Here is a 19,253-nt window from a genome sequence, read left to right as displayed (position 1 = left end):
AAATAGTAAAATGACAACAAATTCACTACTATCAACAACTGAACTTAAAACTAAAACAAAAACAGAAACACAAACTAAGCAAATAACTACAACAGGAACAGAATTACAGAAATGGAGATCACATGGAGGGTTATCATTGGGGGTGGGAGAAGAATGGGGAAAAAGATACAGGGAATAAGAAGCATAAATGATAGGTACAAAATAGACAGGAGGTGGTTATAAATAATACAGGAAATGGAGAAGTCAAAGAACTTATATGTACGACCCATGAGCATGAACTAAGGGAGGGGATGGAATATTGGTGGTAAAGGGATACAGGGCAAAGAGGAGTAAAGAGGATAAAAATGGGACAATTGTAATAGCATAATCAATAAAATATATTTTAAAAGAGATAAAGTAGGATATTATACAATGCTAAAGGGATCAGTCCAATAAGAGGATAAAACCCTTGTTAATATGCAATGAAAACAGGAACACCCAAATATATATAGTAAATTTTGATGCTCATAAGAAAGAGACTGACAGTAATAAAGTCAAAGTAGGGGATTTTAACCCCCCATTAACATCAATAAATAGATCTTCCAGACAAGAAATCAACAAGGAAACATCACCCTTAAATGACACAGTAGATCACCAAAGAGCATTTTCCCCCCTAAAGCAAAATACACATTCTTTTCAAGTGCACATGGAACATTTTCTAGGATAGATCACCATTTTAGGATACAAAATAAGTCTCAATAAATTTAAGAATACTGAAATCATATCAAGCATCTTTCTTGACCATAATAGTGTGATACCAGAAGTCAAACACAAGAAAAAAAACTGAAAAACACCCAAATACATGGAAGCTAAAGACATGTTACTAAACAATAAATGATTTAACAATGAGATGAAGAAAGACGTCAAATGATACCTTGAAACAAAAGAAACACAACACCCAACACCCAACACCCAAAATTAGTGGGACACAATGAAAGCAGTCTGAAGAGGAAAATTCATAGCATTACAATGCCTACCTCAAGAAACAACAAAAATATCAATAAACATTCTAACTTCATATGTAGAAAAACTAAAAAGAAAATAACGAAGCCTAAAGTCAGTAGAAAAGGAGATAATAAAGATCATAGCAGAAATAAACAAAACATATCTTTAAAAAAATACAAAAGATCAATAAAACCAAGAGCTGGTTGTATAAAAAGACAAAATTGACAAACTTTTAACCAGAGGCATCAAGAAAAAAGAGAGGACCCAAATATGTAAATCAGAAATGAAAGAGAGCTGACGCCAACAAAATACCAAGGGTTGTAAGAAAATATTACAAACAACTATATGCCAACAAATTAAATAATCTGGATGAAATGGCTAAATTCCTAGAAACATACAATTTTCCAAAAGTGAATTGGGATAAATCAGTAAATCTTAATTGATGGAATACAGCTAATGAAATTGAAGCAGTAATGAAAAAACTCCCAACAAACAAAGGTCCTAAAAGAATGCTTTCACAGGTGAATTTTACGCAACATCCAAAGAAGAACTAACACCTATTCTCAAACTATTCCAAAAAATTCAAGGGGAGGGAAGATTCTCAAGCTCATTTTATGAGGCCAACATTATCCTAATTCCAAAACCAGATAAAGACACTACAAGAAAAGAAAGTTACAGGCGAATGCCCCTGATGAACATAAATGCTAAAATCATCATCAAAATATTAGCAAACTGAATCAGGCAATACATTAAAAGATCACACACCGTGACCAACTGAGTTTATTCTGCAGATGCTGCATTGGTACAGTATCCACGATCCATAAATGTGATACACCACATAAACAAAATGAATGAAAAAAATCATGTTATCATATAAATAGATGCAGAAAATGCATTCGATAAAACCCAGCACCTATTTATTGTAAAAACTTTCATCCAAGCGGGAATAGTGGAAACATACCTCAATGTAATAAAGGCCACATATGACAAACCCACAACCAACATCATACTCAATGGGCAAAAACTAAATACATTTGCCTTAAGATTGTCAACAAGAGGGATGTCTGCTTTCACCACTCCTAGTCAACAGAGGGCTGGAAGTTCCAGCCACCAAAATCAGACAAGAAGAAGAAATAAAAGACAACCAAATTGAAAAGGAAGAAATAAAACTGTCATTATTTGCAGGTGATATGACACTGTATAAGAGAACCCTAAAAATCCACCAAAAAAACTACACTGACAAATGAATTCAGCAAAACATAGGATGCAAAACAAATATCCAGAAATCAGTTGCATTTTTGTATACAATAATGATCTATCAGAAAGGGAAACTAAGAAAACAATCCCAGTAACAATTTCATATTAAGAAAAATACCTACGAATAAATTTAACCAAGAAAGTAAAATGCAACTTACTTACTTACTCAGTAAATTATGAGACAATGAAGGAGATACAAACAAATGGAAGCATATACCATGTTCGTGGACAGGAAGAATTAACATCATTAAAATACCCATACTACCCAAGTCAATCTATAGATTCAGTGCAATTCCTATGAGGATATCAACAGTGTATTTCACAGAAGTAGAACAAATATTCCAAAAATCTATATAGAATCACAAAAGACCCTCAATAGCCATAACAATCTTGAGGGGAAAAAACATAGTTGGACAAATCATACTAACTGATATCAAACTATACCACAAAGCTATAGTAACCAAAACAGCGTGACACTGGCATAAGAACAGACATATACAGACAATGGAATAGAACAGATAGCCCAGGAATAAACCCTCGCCTATACAATCAATTAATATTTGACCAAGGAGGCAAGAACATAAATGAGGTTGAGAAAATTGGACAGTTATGTGCAAAAATGTGAGATTAGACAAGCTTCTTATACACAAGAATAAACTCAAAATAGATTAGGAACTTAAATGTAAGACTCAAGCCCTGGCTGGTATAGCTCAGTGGATTGAGTGCCAGCCTGCAAACCAAACAGTTGCTGGTTCAATTCCCAGTCAGGGTACATGTCTGGGTTGCAGGACAGGTCCCCAGTTGGGGGCACATGAGGGGCAACCACAAATTGATGTTTGTCTCCCTCTCTTTCTCCTTCCTTTCCCTTCTCTTTAAAAAATAAATAAATAAAATATTTTTTTAAAAATGTAAGGCTCAATACCATAAAAATTCTAGAAGAATATATAGGTAGTAAAATCTCAGATATTCCTCTTAGCAATATGTTTTTCCTGATCTAACTCCTCTGACAAAGGAAACACAAGAAAAAATAAACAAACGGTACTACATCATACTAAAACGTTTTCACACAACAAAAGAAACCATCAACAAAATTGAAAGACTACCCACTGCCTGAAAGAACATATTTGCCAAGATACATCTGATAAGGGGTTAATATCCAAAATTTGTAAAACCTCAACACCAAAACAACAAACAATCCAACTAAAATATAGGTGAAGTACCTAAATAGACACTTCTCCAAAGAAGACATACAAAGTGCCGACAGACATGTGAAAGTATGCTCAATGTCACTAATCATTGGAGAGACGCAAATTAAAACCAGAAGGAGCCCTGGCTGGTGTAGCTCAGTGGATTGAGCGCAGGCCTGCGAACCAGACAATCGCAGTTCGATTCCCAGTCAGGGCACATGCCTGGGTTGCAGGCCAGTTCCCTGCAGGCCAGTTCCCAGCAGGGGACACATGAAAGGCAACCATACATTGATGTTTCTCTCCCTCTCTCCTTCCCTTCCCCCTCTAAAGATAAATAAATTAAATAAATAAAATATTAAAAAAAAAAAAAAAAACCAGAAGGAGATATCACCTCACACCTGTCAGAAGAGTTATTACCAATAAAAAAACAGTACTGGCGAAGATGTGGAGAAAACAGAACCCTTGTGCACTGTTGGTGGTAATGCAAATTGGTGCAGCCACTGTGGAAAACAGTATGGAGTATCCTCAAAAAATTAAAATTGAACTGCCACAGGACCCAGCAATTCCACTTCTGGGAACATAACCAAAAAAACTCGAAATACTAATTCAAAAGAAAATATGCATCCCTATGTTCATTGCAGCATTATTTACAATAGACAAGGTTTGGGCGCACGCCAAGTGCCCATCAGTAGACAGGTAGATAAAAAAGCCATGGTATATTTACATAGTGGAACGCCACTTGGTTGTTTAAAAAAAAAAAAAGATGAAACTCTTACCTCCGACAGCATGGATGGACCTGGAGAGTATTATGCTTAGTGAAATAAGCCAGTCAGAGAAAGATGGCACATGATTTCACTTATATGTGGAATCTGATGAACAAAATAAACTAACAAAATAAAAACAGATTCACAGATACAGAAAACAGACTGACAGCTGTTACAGGAGAGAGGGTTTGGGGGGCTGGGTGAAAAAAGTAAAGGGGTTAAGAAAAATAAAATAATGAAAAAAAAACCCACTTCATAGACACTAACAACAGTATGAAGATTACCAGAGAGAAAGGGGTTGGTGGCAGGTAGAAGAGGGTAAAGGGATAAATGGCAATGAAAGGAGATTTGACTTTGGGTGGTAAACACACAATATACAGGTAACTTATTAGAGAACTGTACACCTGAAACCTATATAATTATATTAAGTACTATCCCCCCAATAAAATAAAAAATTTAGGAACAAGAAAGTGGGCATAAAATAGAAAAATACCAGAAAACATTATAACCAATGTTGAAAATCCCTAGGTTACTAGGGAGATTAGCCCCAAGTGTTGTTCAAAAGTAATGTGCTAATTAAACAATTTATGTAATTCTCAACTGCAAAGTAAGACAAATGTCTTGCCTAACCTATTCCAATACTCTACATATTAAACAAGAGAGGTCAAATAAAATAAAATTACTTGTAAACTCTAAGGTATCTAATTTTAACCCATTGATATTTAATATTTCCCTCCAAATTCAGATGAGACCCACACAATTATAGATCTATTCTAGCCACATTAACTTTAGGCAGTTAGTATTACTATTACCATATTTAAAGATAAGAAAATGGAGTATTAAAGAGGTCAAATAACTCATCCAAGGTCACGTAACTAATAAATATAGAACGTTGTGTTACAAGCCAAGTCTGACTCATGGCCAATGCTTTTTACCACTATGTTCCTAAGTTCTTACCACCTCTGTGCAGGTCAACAGATTTAAAGAGGTGTTCAGGAAAGGACACAATTCCAAGCCAAGGAATATCATAATTACATTATAGCCAAGATTAAAATGAAGGAGAGAATCCCAGCAGCAAGAGAAAAAGAAACAGTCACCTACAAAGGAGTTCCCATCAGACTGTCAGCTGATTTCTCAAGAGACCTTACAGGCAAGAAAGGGCTGGAAAGAAGTATTCCAAGTCATGAAATCCAAAGACCTACAACCAAGATTGCTCTATCCAGCAAAACTTTCATTTAGAATGGAAGGGCAGATAAAGTGCTTCCCAGATAAGGTCAAGTTAAAGGAGTTCATCATCACCAAGCCCTTATTTTATGAAATGTTTGAGGGACTTATCTAAGAAAAAGAAGATAAAAAAACATGTATAGTAAAATGACAGCAAACTCACAATTCTTAACAACCACATCTAAAACAAAACAAAATAGGCTAAGCAAACAACTAGAACAGGAACAGAACCATGGAAATGGAGATCACATGGAGGGGTAGCAACAGGGTAGTGGGAGGAGGAGAGAGGAGGAAAAATGTACAGAGAATAAGTAGCATAGATGGCAGGTAGAAAATAGACAGGGGGAGGGTAAGAATAATATGGGAAATGTAGAAGCTAAAGAACTTATGACACATGGACATGAACTAAAGGGGGGAATGTGGGTGGGAGAGGGTGTGCAGGGTAGAAGGGAATGAAGGGGGGAAATGGGACAACTATAACAGCATAATCAATAAAATATATTCTAAAAAATAAAAAAAGAAAATTAGGTCTTTTCTAAAAACCCTCTTTCCTTAAATAATTTTAAAATTTTAAAAATCTCCTTGGTCCACATTCTTTTTCATATGTAAGTTGAGAGTTAGATCAAAGTCTAGCATAGCTGCAGAGAGAAAGACAAAATCAATTAATATCAAATTACAGAAATACATGGGAATTATCGGAGTTGATTCAAACTACCTTTTATGGACTCTAACATAAAAAAGCCGCTTTGCAAAAAAATGACTCCTGTCAAGTGTCACTTAAGGGAAAAAAGTAAATGCTAATAATTAGGTACATTACATTTATATAATCATCTCAAATTCAAAGGGAAGTTAGTATATATAGTATTATATTTTAAGATTAGACAGATATATTTGAGTTGTCTCAATAATTTATGAGGTAATCACTGAAATTCAGTTACACTCACAATGGCTAAAAACAAATATAAAAATAATTCAAGAATGACCACAAGTAGTCTTTATTCTCTATAGTACAAGAGACTAATCATAAGCCCATCTATGTGACACCTAGTTAATAAAAACATTATTTGAGAGGGACACAAAGAGAAAGATGGATTGCCAAGAGGAAAAAGTCATTTATTAGAATGTGACAAGCTTTTAAAATGTTTGCACTATCATTAACTGCCTGGTTCTCTGGTTTGCCTACCTGCAGCTTCCATCTAAAACTATCACAGCAGCAAACTTGAAAGTAGGCTCATGTGTAAAACACTAGCACCCTCTTCTGACCCTTTTCAAGTACTGCATGCACACCAGTTACTGAAGGGAAAAACTTATAAAGCCATAAATTCATAACATCAAAGGTAATATTTTCCAGATAATTTTATATTTGAAATTACCTAAATAAACCTAAACTTAGTTTGATAAAAATACAAAAGAGCAGGCCTTTTCATTATGCTAATAGAAAGAAAACCAACAATGTTCCTGAATGTTTTAAAACTTTATATATTTATTTTTTCTTTTTTAATTTTTTTATTTAATTATTTTTCAAGTACAGTTTTCTGTCTATTTCTCCCATCCCAGCCCACCCCGCCCGTGCTCCCCACCTCCTTCCCATTTCCACCCCCCTTAGTTATTGTCCCTGTGTCCTTTATACTTGTTCCTCTAAATCCCTCCCCTTTTTTCCCCTTAAATTCCCTCCCCTCTGGTCCCTGTCCCCCTGTTCTCTATTTCAGTGTCTTTGTTTTTATTTTGCTTGCTTGTTTGTTTTGTTGTTTAGCTTCCTGTTAAAGGTGAGATCATATGGTATTGGTCTTTCAACACTGGCTTATTTCACTCAGCATAATGCTTTCCAGTTCCATATATTTTTTAAAAGTTTATAGATTAGCTGATTTTACCACAAAAGGACTCATGGACATAACAACAGTGGTGACTGCTGGGGGGAGAAGAGTACAAGGGAGTAAATGGTAATGAGGAAAAATACAATAAATATTAATTTTTTTAAATTATCATGATGACAATAACTAACACACACAGACCTCACTGCTTGTGCCAGGTCCTAGATATGAATAAACTAGTTTAATCCTAACAACAACCTCAGTGAGGTAGGTGCTTATCTTACAAGTTTGTAAAGTGAGACACAATGAAGTTAAGTAACACACCCCAAACTGTGCACCTACCTGGGTAGTAAGTGGTAAGGCTAAAGTTCAAACTCAGTAACTATGATTCTTATTGACTGTGAGTCTTAATTATACCCAAAATATCCCTCTGAGGGAGAATGGAGTTGATATAACAAAATAAAACATGGTAAAATGGAAAAGAATTTTAAGTTGTAAGGAAAATTACAAATAAGTTATCCAAATCTCTCATTTTCAACAAAATTCCAAATGGAACAAAAACATTACATGAAGTGGTCTTGGTCATTTTCACATTCCTCCTCACTTGAAAATTCTGATCTTCTGGGTTTCTATGATGTTTTCATGCATTCTTTTTACTACCCATTTTCTTTTCCTTCAAACTATGCCCTTACTTACCTAGATCCAGTTCCTCAAAGGAAAAGGAAAAGCTAAGCCACACTGTATGCTTTATTTTTTCTTCTATAAAGCAGGACTACTTATCTACCCCAACGTCAGTGAAATACTGAGATCTTTAAAAAAATATGTACATCATTTAATACAGTAAACCCAAACAGCATTATCAATGCCTTCTCACAGCAAATTAAGATACTCTCATCTGTCTAGAAATTCTTAGAGTATTCCTACTTAAAATCAGAGCTGACAGACCAGATAATCTAAAATTTCTAAAAATACTTTCTTTTCAAATAGGATATGAAGGTACATTGTCTAATAATCTATAGTTCAAAATGAGCTCTATCTAGAACATTTCAAGATTCTATAGTGTGCCTACATAAAAAGCTATTTATCATACCAAAAATTCAGAACATATAATGATCAAAACATGAGGTAACTAAACTCACTGTCTTTCATGATCAAAAGATTTATCATGGGTGAGAATAAAACTTCATTTAGATTTCTTTTTTACCACCATGTTTTCATTTCATAGTGTTAATTTAAAATACACTTAGAAGTACAGAGTTAATGGAAGTTCAAAGTATTAAAAACATATATACTGCAACAGTTTTAATTTGTTAGGTCCAAAAACTATAATAACAGATCACATGGCTTAAAAAATCAGTAAGATTATTCTTATCTCCCAAACCTAAGCATAACAGACACAGCACAGGTACCACATAGGAAACGGTGCCAAGGAACCTGCGAATCCCAGAGCCATTTTTACCTCGGTCTGCAGGATGGCAGCCCTTTGCTCCTTAGCGGTCAAGGACTCCTTCAGGACTTCGACATGCTGCTTGCTGTCTGAGAACTGGTTCGTGAGGGTTTCTAGCTTTGTCTGCAGAGCTAGCAGTTCTGTGTCCTTTCTGGAGAGCTCCTGCTTCACCTGACCAATCTACGTAAGAAAATAGACTCTGTAAGGAAAAAAGAAATGAAACAACCACCTCTGATCTGGATCTCTGACAGATCTAAATCATAAAATATGAAACTAAAAGCAGCATTAATCTGTTTATACAATCTAATCTTAGAAAACCACCCCTCACCAAAAAATCCATAAAGCTTCTTTGACTAATAAGAAAATTTCCACTTTGCATTTATTGTATCTCCTAAACATTTTTTTGAAATCCCTCAGAAGAAGAATGGAAGGAGAAAATCTCCAAACAGATGACTACTAGATAGCAGTAGACATATGAACAACGCTGCTCTGATAAAACAGTTTTCATTTTGTGAAGTCAAGACGTCTTCAGAGAATAAAGCAGGATTAGTGTAGATGTAATTCGGAAGGAAAAAAGAAAGGTCCTAGTATTGCTATCTAAATTTAAATTCAAAAGCTGCCACTGATGTATTTTATTTTTTCATAAGTCTTTTTCTATCTCAAACAAAAGTTTACATAATATCCTTATTGTAAAAGCTACTTTGTATAATAAGACATTATACATATGTGCTTTTTAAAAACATAACTTTGATGAGGTTGGAGTACTGACCTAAAAAAAGATTCATTCCACTTACAAAGTTGTATCGCCTACAACATGCCATTCCAACGAAGTGGTGATGACCTAAATAGAGGCTGCATGAAGCTCATTCTGTAGGAATCTGCACAAGTGATTTCACAGAGCAATCCATATGTCAGCAGGTACCATTCATTCTCCTATAAATTTCTCACCTGAACTTAGAAAACATTTATTTCTAACATCTCCTTTACCTTTCTAAGAACTTTGTAAAAAATCTTTTATTCTAAATGTAAAATTCACAGAAGTCAGATCTACTTTTACGTTATGCCTAGCAAGGTAACTGTAAACTGAAAGAGTAATTATTTGAAGTGTAAATATGATAAGAAGCCAGTAATTTCAGTATCACTGATAAAACAAAAAGTATTTTTATTTTTAATAGAATGTATATAAAGTATTTTATTGCAATAACCTTAAATATAATGGACAAAGCCTTCCAGAATAATTTTCCATGAGAAAATATAAATTTTAATTAAAATTAGACTTTTTAAAAACCCTAAAAATAAATTTCTAATAAAACTTGTCTTCTAGCAAGAAGACAAGCCTTTTTCTCATATGTATAAAATCTCCATTTACAGTTATAATTATCCAATCAACAAATATCTGTGTATCTGTTGCATGCAAAGCAGCTGAGGATACTAAGTACATCAGTAGAAGGTAATTATAAATGGCAACTATTTTCATCCTGTTATATAGATATGCAGCAGGGGTTAGCACATCCTATAATGGTATAGTGTCTCTCATGACATTCCTTTACCAACAAACGTCAAACATTAGTATTATCCTAGCCCTAACACATACAATGCACCAAAAATGTACTTGTATGAATGCTCAGGAGGAATGTTCAAAGTGTTCACAATTCCTCAGCTAAACGACTATGTATAGCTTAAAGATTACTCAAATTTATCATCATGGGATCAAAAATAAACTTAAAATGTCAGTTTTTGCCGTGGCCAGTGTGGCTCAGTTGGTTGGAGCATTGTCCTGTACACAAAAAGGTCATGGGTTCGATTCCAGTCAGGGAACACGCCTAGCAAGGTTTGGGTTTAGCTGGGGGATGTACAGAGGGCAACTGATTGATGTTTCTCTCTAGAATCAAATAAACAAATCTCAGTTCCCTATCATCTGCATTATTAATCTTCCAATAATGTTACAATGACCATAAAAACTGAGAAAATATTCTAAATGAAAAGCAAAGTTTGGAAACACAAATTCTGCTTAAAAGTTAGGAATACAAGACTTTGCAGTCACTTACACATGAAGATGAGTGTGTCTTTTAGTAATTATTTTACCTCTCTAAGCCTTGGTTTTCTAATCAGTAATAGAGAGAGAGTAAACCAGTCCCACCGTGTTGCTCAGAGATTAAATAATGTATGGAATATGTTTTACCTGTTGTTTGATACACACAAAAAATTAGTAGTTGCTGAGAATAAAAAAGAGGAGTTATGGATTAACTTTTCCTCTAGATAACACACAGTTATCACAAACCAAATTAAGACTCTTTCAGACAAAATGTTTCCTTTCTCTATGTGTAAAGTGGTCCATAAATAGCAAACACACCAAATTAGCATATGGTATTTTTTAATGCTGCATTCCAGTCTTATCCCACAATTATTTTAAGAATAGCAGTTTTTTTCTGACACTTGTGTGCCAGGTGTGCACACAGCCTATAGAGCAGTAGAGTGAAGAGCTTACGAGCACAGGTTCTGCAACCAGATTACTCTGACTCTTATAGCTGTACTTCCTAAGCACCATTCTGTTACCTCAGTTTCCTCATCTATAAATTGGGGTTGATAATAGACCTGTGTTAGTGCATTATACAATCTTATAAGTGCTCAAGTGTTAGCTATTTCACTATTATATTTTGTAATAAATTTTAAATTCCTTAGAAAAAAGAATGAACTAGGTTTAGAGACTTTTAATAAGTTTCATGCAAATTCTGATTTACTAGATAAGTATAAATAAGTTAATCACTTTCAATACATCTGTTATAAAGAAAGTCACATTTGTTGCAAAATCACCAAGTGGCAACCTAAAGATGATGTCTTCACATGAAGATAAAGCACTTTATTCAACAATTTCAATTCAAATGAATTCTAGGTGATAGACCTAGAACATCTGTATATACCTAAGAAGAAAAAGACCCTACTATTCTTATAAACCAACAAGTCTCTAGTAATAGGAAAGAAGTTGAGGAAAAATAAGCTTTGAAGTACCATCCGTACAGTGAAAACAGCAACAATAAAGAACCAGGTATAGGGCTTTCAGAACACGTGAGGGCTCACTGCACACAAGTGACATATGGTTCAAATTGCTGAACAGGAGTTGGTTAAAGAGCAGAGTAGGCTGGTTAGTGCCAGTACTGGGCAAAGCTGCCAACCATAGAAAATGAAAGTATAAGCCACCCAGAAGCCAGAGCTAGCAGGGTCCCACTGCAGCGTCACTGCACACAAAAAGGTAAATCTTACGGCAAAGACCTCAGCCTGAAGACCAGCTGCTCTCTTTTTCAGCTCCTCCCCTTGAGCCTCTTTCGAACTTAGTTCCTCCTTCAGTTGCTCTACCTGTCACGACATTGTTATTCTTTTTTACTTAGGTGTCAACTTCAGTCTTATTATCTGCTTTTGAGTCAGAGCAGTAACTGTAAATAACAATTACATATAACACAATCAAATCTGTTTCCCTCTTCAAAGGACCCTAGATGGTTTCTCTATTTTTGCAAGTTTTTTTAAATGAACTTGAATGTGCTCATCAGCAAATGGGAAGCAGAGCTTACATTCTAGTATATTTGTTCTTGAGTAGGGCTAAAACTCGAAACTAACAGTAAGTTGGATATGTGAATCTGTAAGTTTCAAATTAACATGAAATTGGGAGCAGTCATTGATAACATTCTTAAAATAATAGAGAAATATAAATCTTCCAATTTGCCTCAAATGGCTTTAGATATAAGAAAAAAATATTGTGACTGATGTGTCTCAGTGACACCCAACTTACTTTATATATACTTCAAGCACTCAAGGGGAACAATAAACCCAATACACATGGATCTTCTCCGAGAGAGAGCAAAGGGCTTTCCTTTATGGAACTATACTTGAAGAAAAAAACATGATTTTATGTAAGCCATTTCTGAAAACAAAAATATGAGGGGGGCTGGGTTCACCCTCTGAGGGTTTTGATTTTTAAAATACTTCACGAAAGGTAGAGAAGTAGGCCCAGGCTGGGTAGCTCAGATGGTTAGAGCATCGCCCCCATATGCCAAGGTTGTGGATTTGATCCCTCATCAGGACACATACAAAAATCAACCAATGAATGCATAAGTAAATGGAACAATAAATCAATGTGTGTTTCTATTTCTCTCCCTTTTATCCCTCTCTAAAATCAATAAAATTTTTAAAAGAGGTACAGAATTAGATGTCTCACTTGAAAGAATTATTTTAGAAGTATTCTTCCCTGAAGTCTGATAACACAGTGTGAAGTTCATCATCGCCTTTTTAAATTTATAGTATCACACAGCATACCTTATTTTTCATAAATTTAGAATGACTCCGATAGACCTCCATTTGCTTCATCTCTTCCTCCCGTTCTTCAGTACTCAAAACCCCATTAGATTTCAGCATCTGAATTTCCTCCTCCAAGTCTCGGAGCCCACGTTCCATAGAGGAAATTTTTGAATCCTGAAGACAATGGAAGATTTAGATGTTAAAGTAATCACAAAAAAATCAGAGAAGTTAAACAACCCAGTTTTAAAGATGTTAAATTTAATAAAAATAAATATGCAGGAAAACTGCTGTCTAGCTATTGATACCTTGCTTCTAAAATATATCCTTTATGGTAATTCAGGTGAAAGGAGGACAACTCCTATCAGTAATATGATTTTTCCTCTATTTCTTCTATCTGTACCCTTTCGATTAAAGTTGAGAATTAACTAAAGAAGTAAAAGCAACAGAAAACTGGCTAAAGATTTCTCGTCCTTTATGGCCAATAAATATCTCGTGACAATTTTGGTAATATTAACGGTAAAAACTTTTCTAGATATATCTTATCATTTTACCTGTGACTCCATAAAGGTTTATTTCTGCTCACAAAGGAGGGGATACAAATGTGTTAGAGGGTTTCAAAGATTTATACAATAAAGTATATAATTATATTTATAATAATTAAGATTTTATAACATCCCACTGCAGAAAAACAAAGGGATAAATGATCACATTAACAGTTACAGTTTATCATAATAATGTTTTTAAAAAACCAATGTCCTTGTAAGTCATAACCAGCACCAAATATCTGCTAGTAGAAGAACATCCTTCAATTCCTTGGTTTTGTTTGTGGTAATATCTAGTCATTACTTTAGATGTCATCAGTGACAGGAAGATCCCTTTAGATACCATCAGCTACAGAAAAACTATATAGAACAGATACACTTATATCAACAGCTGCATATGCCTGTTCACCTAAGAAATAAGGAACTTAAAGGTAATCAATTAACTATAGTTTTTATTTCATTTGGCATTTTAGAGAAACTGTTCCTTTAGAAGGTAATTTCGAGAATGACTTCCTGTTGCACTTTAGCTCTAGGAATGCTGGACTAACTTTCCTTGCCATCGTAATTCTTAAAGCATGCAGATAAAAGTTAAAGGATTTATGTCATGAAACAACTACGACTAGCTATGTTTAGGTTCAGGGAGGAAAGGAGGAGCATGCACTCCTCTGTCTTGCATTATATTACCTTTTAAAATAATCACAACAAAAACTTTCTTTTACAAATCTATTCAAAGTAAACTTACATTTGGTTCAAAATTAAATGTATTAATCAGTACAATCACAGACATTCTAAACCTAAACCAGGACTTTTACTTGCTCATTTAAAATCAGCAGCCTCAGACAACTACTTCAATTGCACTATCTGACAATTCACTTTTGAAATGACTATAAATCTTCCTGGAGACATCAGGACATAGTCCCTCCAGAATGACTGAAATACTAGGCATATTTTATTTGCATGTGATTTGCATGTGGTTAACCCACAGATGAAAAAGAGTGAAATGGGGTTCACCTCTGACATTAGCCTGGGTGGCAATGAAAGGCAGCCCACAAAACAAGGGAGTGTATCTGTGCTCCACACAAGGCAAACAGCCTTCAGCTAAGAACTCCAGCTCTGCACATCACAGGCAGATTCTACCTCAATAAAGCCCCTACAAGGAGCTTGCCAAGTAACACTATTCCATCATCTCCCCTAACCCCAACACAGATAGAGTAGAGTGGCAGCTCTTGACCAAATGAGCACCACCACTACCAAGTTGTATACCATAAAAGCTTCTCCCCCAAAAGGCACCATGACTGCAGCTCTCAAAGCCACGAGGCAGGCAGAGACTGCCCAGAAAAAGAACCTGCCAGGCTATTTTCTGAAATCAGGCCAGAAAATGAATGCCTGATATGCTCAGCTAGTTCCAGCCCCAACTCAACCAGTACTCAGGCTGGCTTATTTGAGGGTGGTTGTTCTGATGAGATTTCTTACTCCTTGAATGTGTACTACTTAAGGCAATAAATTCTTTATCATATTACTGCTCTGTACTTTCCCAGCCCTGCGTCTTCCATCATTAATCAACCAATCTTACTAAGCTTACTGAAATCCTGTTCCTTATTAAATTTCCAATTCCTCAACTTTTTTTCAAAAGTTGTCTCCCTATTCCAAGTAATACATGGCTTTCCCAAAACATATGCTGTCCTCAAATTATTTCTGGTGAAGGTTACTAATCCCCCAGCACCATGAAGGAAAAAGGGAAAAGTGTGGGCATACCTGGTTGCTCAGTGCTATTACCTTTGACTGAAAGCTCATATTTAAAGCTCATTTCTACTCTACCTTCCTCACTGCTGCCATCAAGGGACTTCCAAGTCACTTCTGCCCATTTTAAGAAGGCTTTGCTACTTCACTTTCACACCAATCTTCCCTTCAAATGCCTCTGGCCCCCATGCTAGGATTTCAATGTCTGAATTCTTTGATGTGTTTAATTCCAGCGACAGCCCCCTCAATCCATTTTAGCTACCTAGGTCACAGGACTGCACTCTGGATTCTCGTTACACAGGACTCTCTTCCAGGCTATCACACTGTGACTCTCACTATCTGCAGGTCGTTAACCTCACAGAGATCTCCACTTCCCTAACTTTGACAGTGTTCAAACCATTCTAAATTCTTCTCCTTCCGCCCTGGCTGGTGTAGCTCAGTGGATTGAGTGCGGGCCTGCGAACCAGAGTATCAAGGTTTGATTCCCAGTCAGGATACATGTCTGGGTTGCAGGCCAGTTCCCTGCAGGGGACTCACCAGAGGCAACCATACACTGATATTTCTCTCCTTCTCTCCTTCCCTTCCTCTCTAAAAATAAATAACATTTTTTAAAAAATTCTCCTCCTTCCTATCTGGGCTATATTCCAGGGCTGATCATCCAAACGACTCTTTCACCATCACTCTCAGTTCATTTGCATCCCAGTAACATCCCAGTAATTCTGCTCTATCTACCCAGTAGAACTCTAACCCTAGAGCCATACAGTAATTCTCTTGGGCTCCTCCACTGCTAAAGGAAAAAGAAAATAATAGAGAAAAAAAGGGATGAAGAAGCATGAGAGGAAAGAGGGGCAAAGAGGAAAAAGTGAAAGGGGAAAAGAAGGCAGAAGAAGGGAAGAGGAGGGGGGTAAGCAGAAAAAGAAAAAAGGGGGAGGAAGGAGGAGAAAAATTACATCACCTCGAAGATGATTTCTGGGCTCCTTTATTGGCTGTCAATTAATTTTCTTTCCCATATCCTTTGAAGATTACTCTAGATCTTCCGAGTTCTCTCCAGCTCATGCCACACACTCAGCAACTTAACTACTTCACTTGTGGTTTCAGCATAGGACCTACCTGAACCCACTGAGCCACCAGAATCTCAGAATCTCTTGCTTCTTAGGAGAATGGCTAAAGGTTGACAGAACTTAAAATAGATCCACTACCAATTATACCATTACACTTCCCCATTTTGTCAAAAGATGAGTAAAATAATTATGTGAATGTAGGTACATTCATGTGTTTTAGTCTGAGGCTTTAATAGGGATCAGAAAGAAACATGCATAAATAAACTGGCGGGAAATGTGAACACTGAATTAAACCTTTCCAAAGCTTCCTTACAAGACCACTAATTGTCTAACCACAAAGAATCCAGAATCTACTAATTTAGAATTGGTAAATCCTTCCCCACTGAGAATAAAGATGTATACAATATAACTAAGTTTTAAGAGGAAATCATGCTAATTAAGAAAACAGTTCTTACAACTGTACTTGAGAAGGATCTATTTATATATCAAAAACTAAAAATTCTTGTGATATCAAAAAATATTAAATGAAGGTCCACAATGCAAAACACGGTGTCAAATTTTGAAGAGATATGAAGAAGGAGAAAGACAGAGAAAGAGAGGTGTCCGTATAGGTAATAAGTTTTTAGCTTTGTTAAGAAAGAACATGTTAATAATAAAAATGATAGCAACAGCAGTAAACATTGATTGAATGTTTACTATGGGCCAACTTGTCTCCAAAGTGTTTTACTCTTTTAATTAATTAAACCTCACAACAACCTATGGGATAGGTACTATTATTATCACCATTTATTGATAAAGAAATTGAGGTGGAGAAAGGTTAAGTAACTTGCTCTGTGTCATTCATGTGATCAAATAAAGCCAGATTTTGAATCCAGGGAATATAACTCAGAAGGCAAGCTCTTCACCACCAATTGCCATACTATGTAGCCTAAAGATTTCTAACTACTCATTAACTGAAAGCAGAAGTTTTCAAGGTATGGCCATGGAAACCTGAGGGTGTCCCCCCAGACCCTTTCAATAAGTCTGCATAGTCAAAACTATCTTCTTAATAATACTGGGTTGGCCAAAAAGTCCGTATAGCTTTTTCCATAAAATAAAAGATGTTTTTCATTTTCACCAATAACTATTGATTTGGATATTTTGAGCATGTCGGCCGGCTATCTCCCGTGTGGTAAACACTGATTGTTCTCAATTAATGTCTCGATTTGGTCGCTATCAACTTCAACCAGTCTGCCCGATGGCAGAGCATCGTCCAATGAGAAACTTTACAAACCACTTTTGACACATTCAATCAGTCACAGAACCTTCTCCATATACTGCATAAATCTTTTTTTTTGCATTTCAGTTGCATTTTTACCTTTCTTGAAATAATAAGCATATGCCAAAACCTTGCTTATTTCCTTCCATCTTCAGTATTAAAATGGTTATACCAAAATTCACCAACTGTGATGTTTTATTTTTAATGCATGCTGATATGACAGCTATCACAGTACAATCTTAACAGAATTCTTTCAAATGAAGTTAAAGACAGCTAACTAGTACTAGAGCTATCTTACAGAAAAAAAGGAAAAGAAAAACAAACGTTTTGCCCAACTCAACACTATGACTTTATTTGCCTTTTCTATTGTGTTAACATTTCCACTCAAGGTATAAAAACAATGCTGGGCAAAACCACTAGTGCCTCAGAACAACAGGCAGCAACACCACAGAAAAAAAGAAGAACAAAGAAAAATTTTTAAGACTGCTTAACTTGATCCTGGTTGGGTAGCTCAGTCGGTTAAGAGAGTCATGCGAATACAACAAGGTTGCAGGTTCAATCTGTGCTTAGGGCACATACAACAATCAACCAATGAATGCACAAACGAGTGGAACAGCAAATCGCCATCTCTCTCCCCCCTATCTATCTCTATCCCCCTCCCCCTTCCCTTCTCTAAAATCAATAAATAAAAAATATATAAACTGCATAAAATTTTAGGCTGCTTAACTTAATACCCTAGATCACTTCATTACTTTTAATAAATCTCAACCCTTGAGCACAGTTCTTTTTGATATTCTTCGTGATAAAATGGGAAGAGCTAGGCACTTCTGCTGCAAGAAGTATGATGACTATTCCCAGAAACAGCACTTGTGTGCTTTCTTTGAGTTGCGAGCTAAATTGGGTACTTTTTTCACGAAACACAATTTTTACTAGAAAGAACGTCTAACAGATGACTATGTTTATACTCAGACTTCATATTTAGCAGACATTTTCTTTAAAGTCAAGGAAATGAGCATGTCGTCTTAAGATTATAAAGGGTTCCTGAGATCAAAAGATCTGAAGACAGCTGACTTAAAGAAATTGTTGGACAACCCTTTGGTCCAACATGAGTTATGCGCTACAATTAAAAGGAACTGAGACTGAAGTTCTTTTAAAGTACCATTTTCATTAAGTCTTTTTAATTTACAAAATGAGTAAAATATTATTATATACCACTTCCTAAAACTCCCACAGGACAGTGTATAATCATTTACATGTGTATTGATTCACAAGATTATTAGATTCTTACCTTCATTTCAATAACAGTTTGCAGAGCTTTTGTCTTGGCAGAATCAGGGGCATTCTCAAATCTCCGATGCATCTCCTATACAAGAGAACAACAACAAAAAAAAAGAGTAAGTGCCCTCTTTTCCACTCTCATTTAAAAAGACAGGTGGGAGGAGAAGGAATAAATGTGTACAAAAGATGATCATCCCAGTCTTCTGAGACACCCCAATCCCTCTCTGTTTCCCTGACCTTTCTCTGTGAAACAGGTATGCCACAGACTACATTCAGGCTCAGAAAGCATAAGAAGGCCCCAGTGTGAACACCTAGTCATTTGCAATTAGTCACACAGACCCCAGCTACTACAACACTTAAAATTATAGGACATCTCCAGGTTTGCATGTCAATCTCCACATGACTCCAAG

General features: G+C 35.7%; 1 protein-coding gene across 13 annotated transcripts in view; it reads right to left on the bottom strand.

Annotated features, from left to right (window-relative positions):
• Positions 1-19,253, bottom strand: part of ERC1 (ELKS/RAB6-interacting/CAST family member 1) — a 616,103-nt gene that overhangs the window by 450,613 nt on the left and 146,237 nt on the right. For 8 of the 13 annotated variants that reach the window (XM_053662643.1, XM_053662623.1, XM_053662620.1 and 5 more), the window contains 4 exons: positions 18,854-18,928; positions 12,983-13,138; positions 11,936-12,028; positions 8,687-8,854 (listed from right to left, as the gene is read on the bottom strand). In XM_053662643.1, coding sequence (XP_053518618.1) covers positions 8,687-8,854; positions 11,936-12,028; positions 12,983-13,138; positions 18,854-18,928 — 492 coding nt within the window. The remainder of the gene's footprint in view (positions 1-8,686; positions 8,855-11,935; positions 12,029-12,982; positions 13,139-18,853; positions 18,929-19,253) is intronic. The other 5 variants (XM_053662653.1, XM_053662661.1, XM_053662633.1 and 2 more) reach the window with 2 other exon arrangements.

The sequence above is a fragment of the Artibeus jamaicensis genome, unplaced genomic scaffold (genome assembly GCF_021234435.1).
Source record: "Artibeus jamaicensis isolate MK-2021 breed Jamaican fruit bat unplaced genomic scaffold, CSHL_Jam_final contig_1028, whole genome shotgun sequence".
NCBI lineage: Eukaryota > Metazoa > Chordata > Mammalia > Chiroptera > Phyllostomidae > Artibeus > Artibeus jamaicensis.
This window is presented reverse-complemented; position numbering and strand designations above follow the sequence as displayed.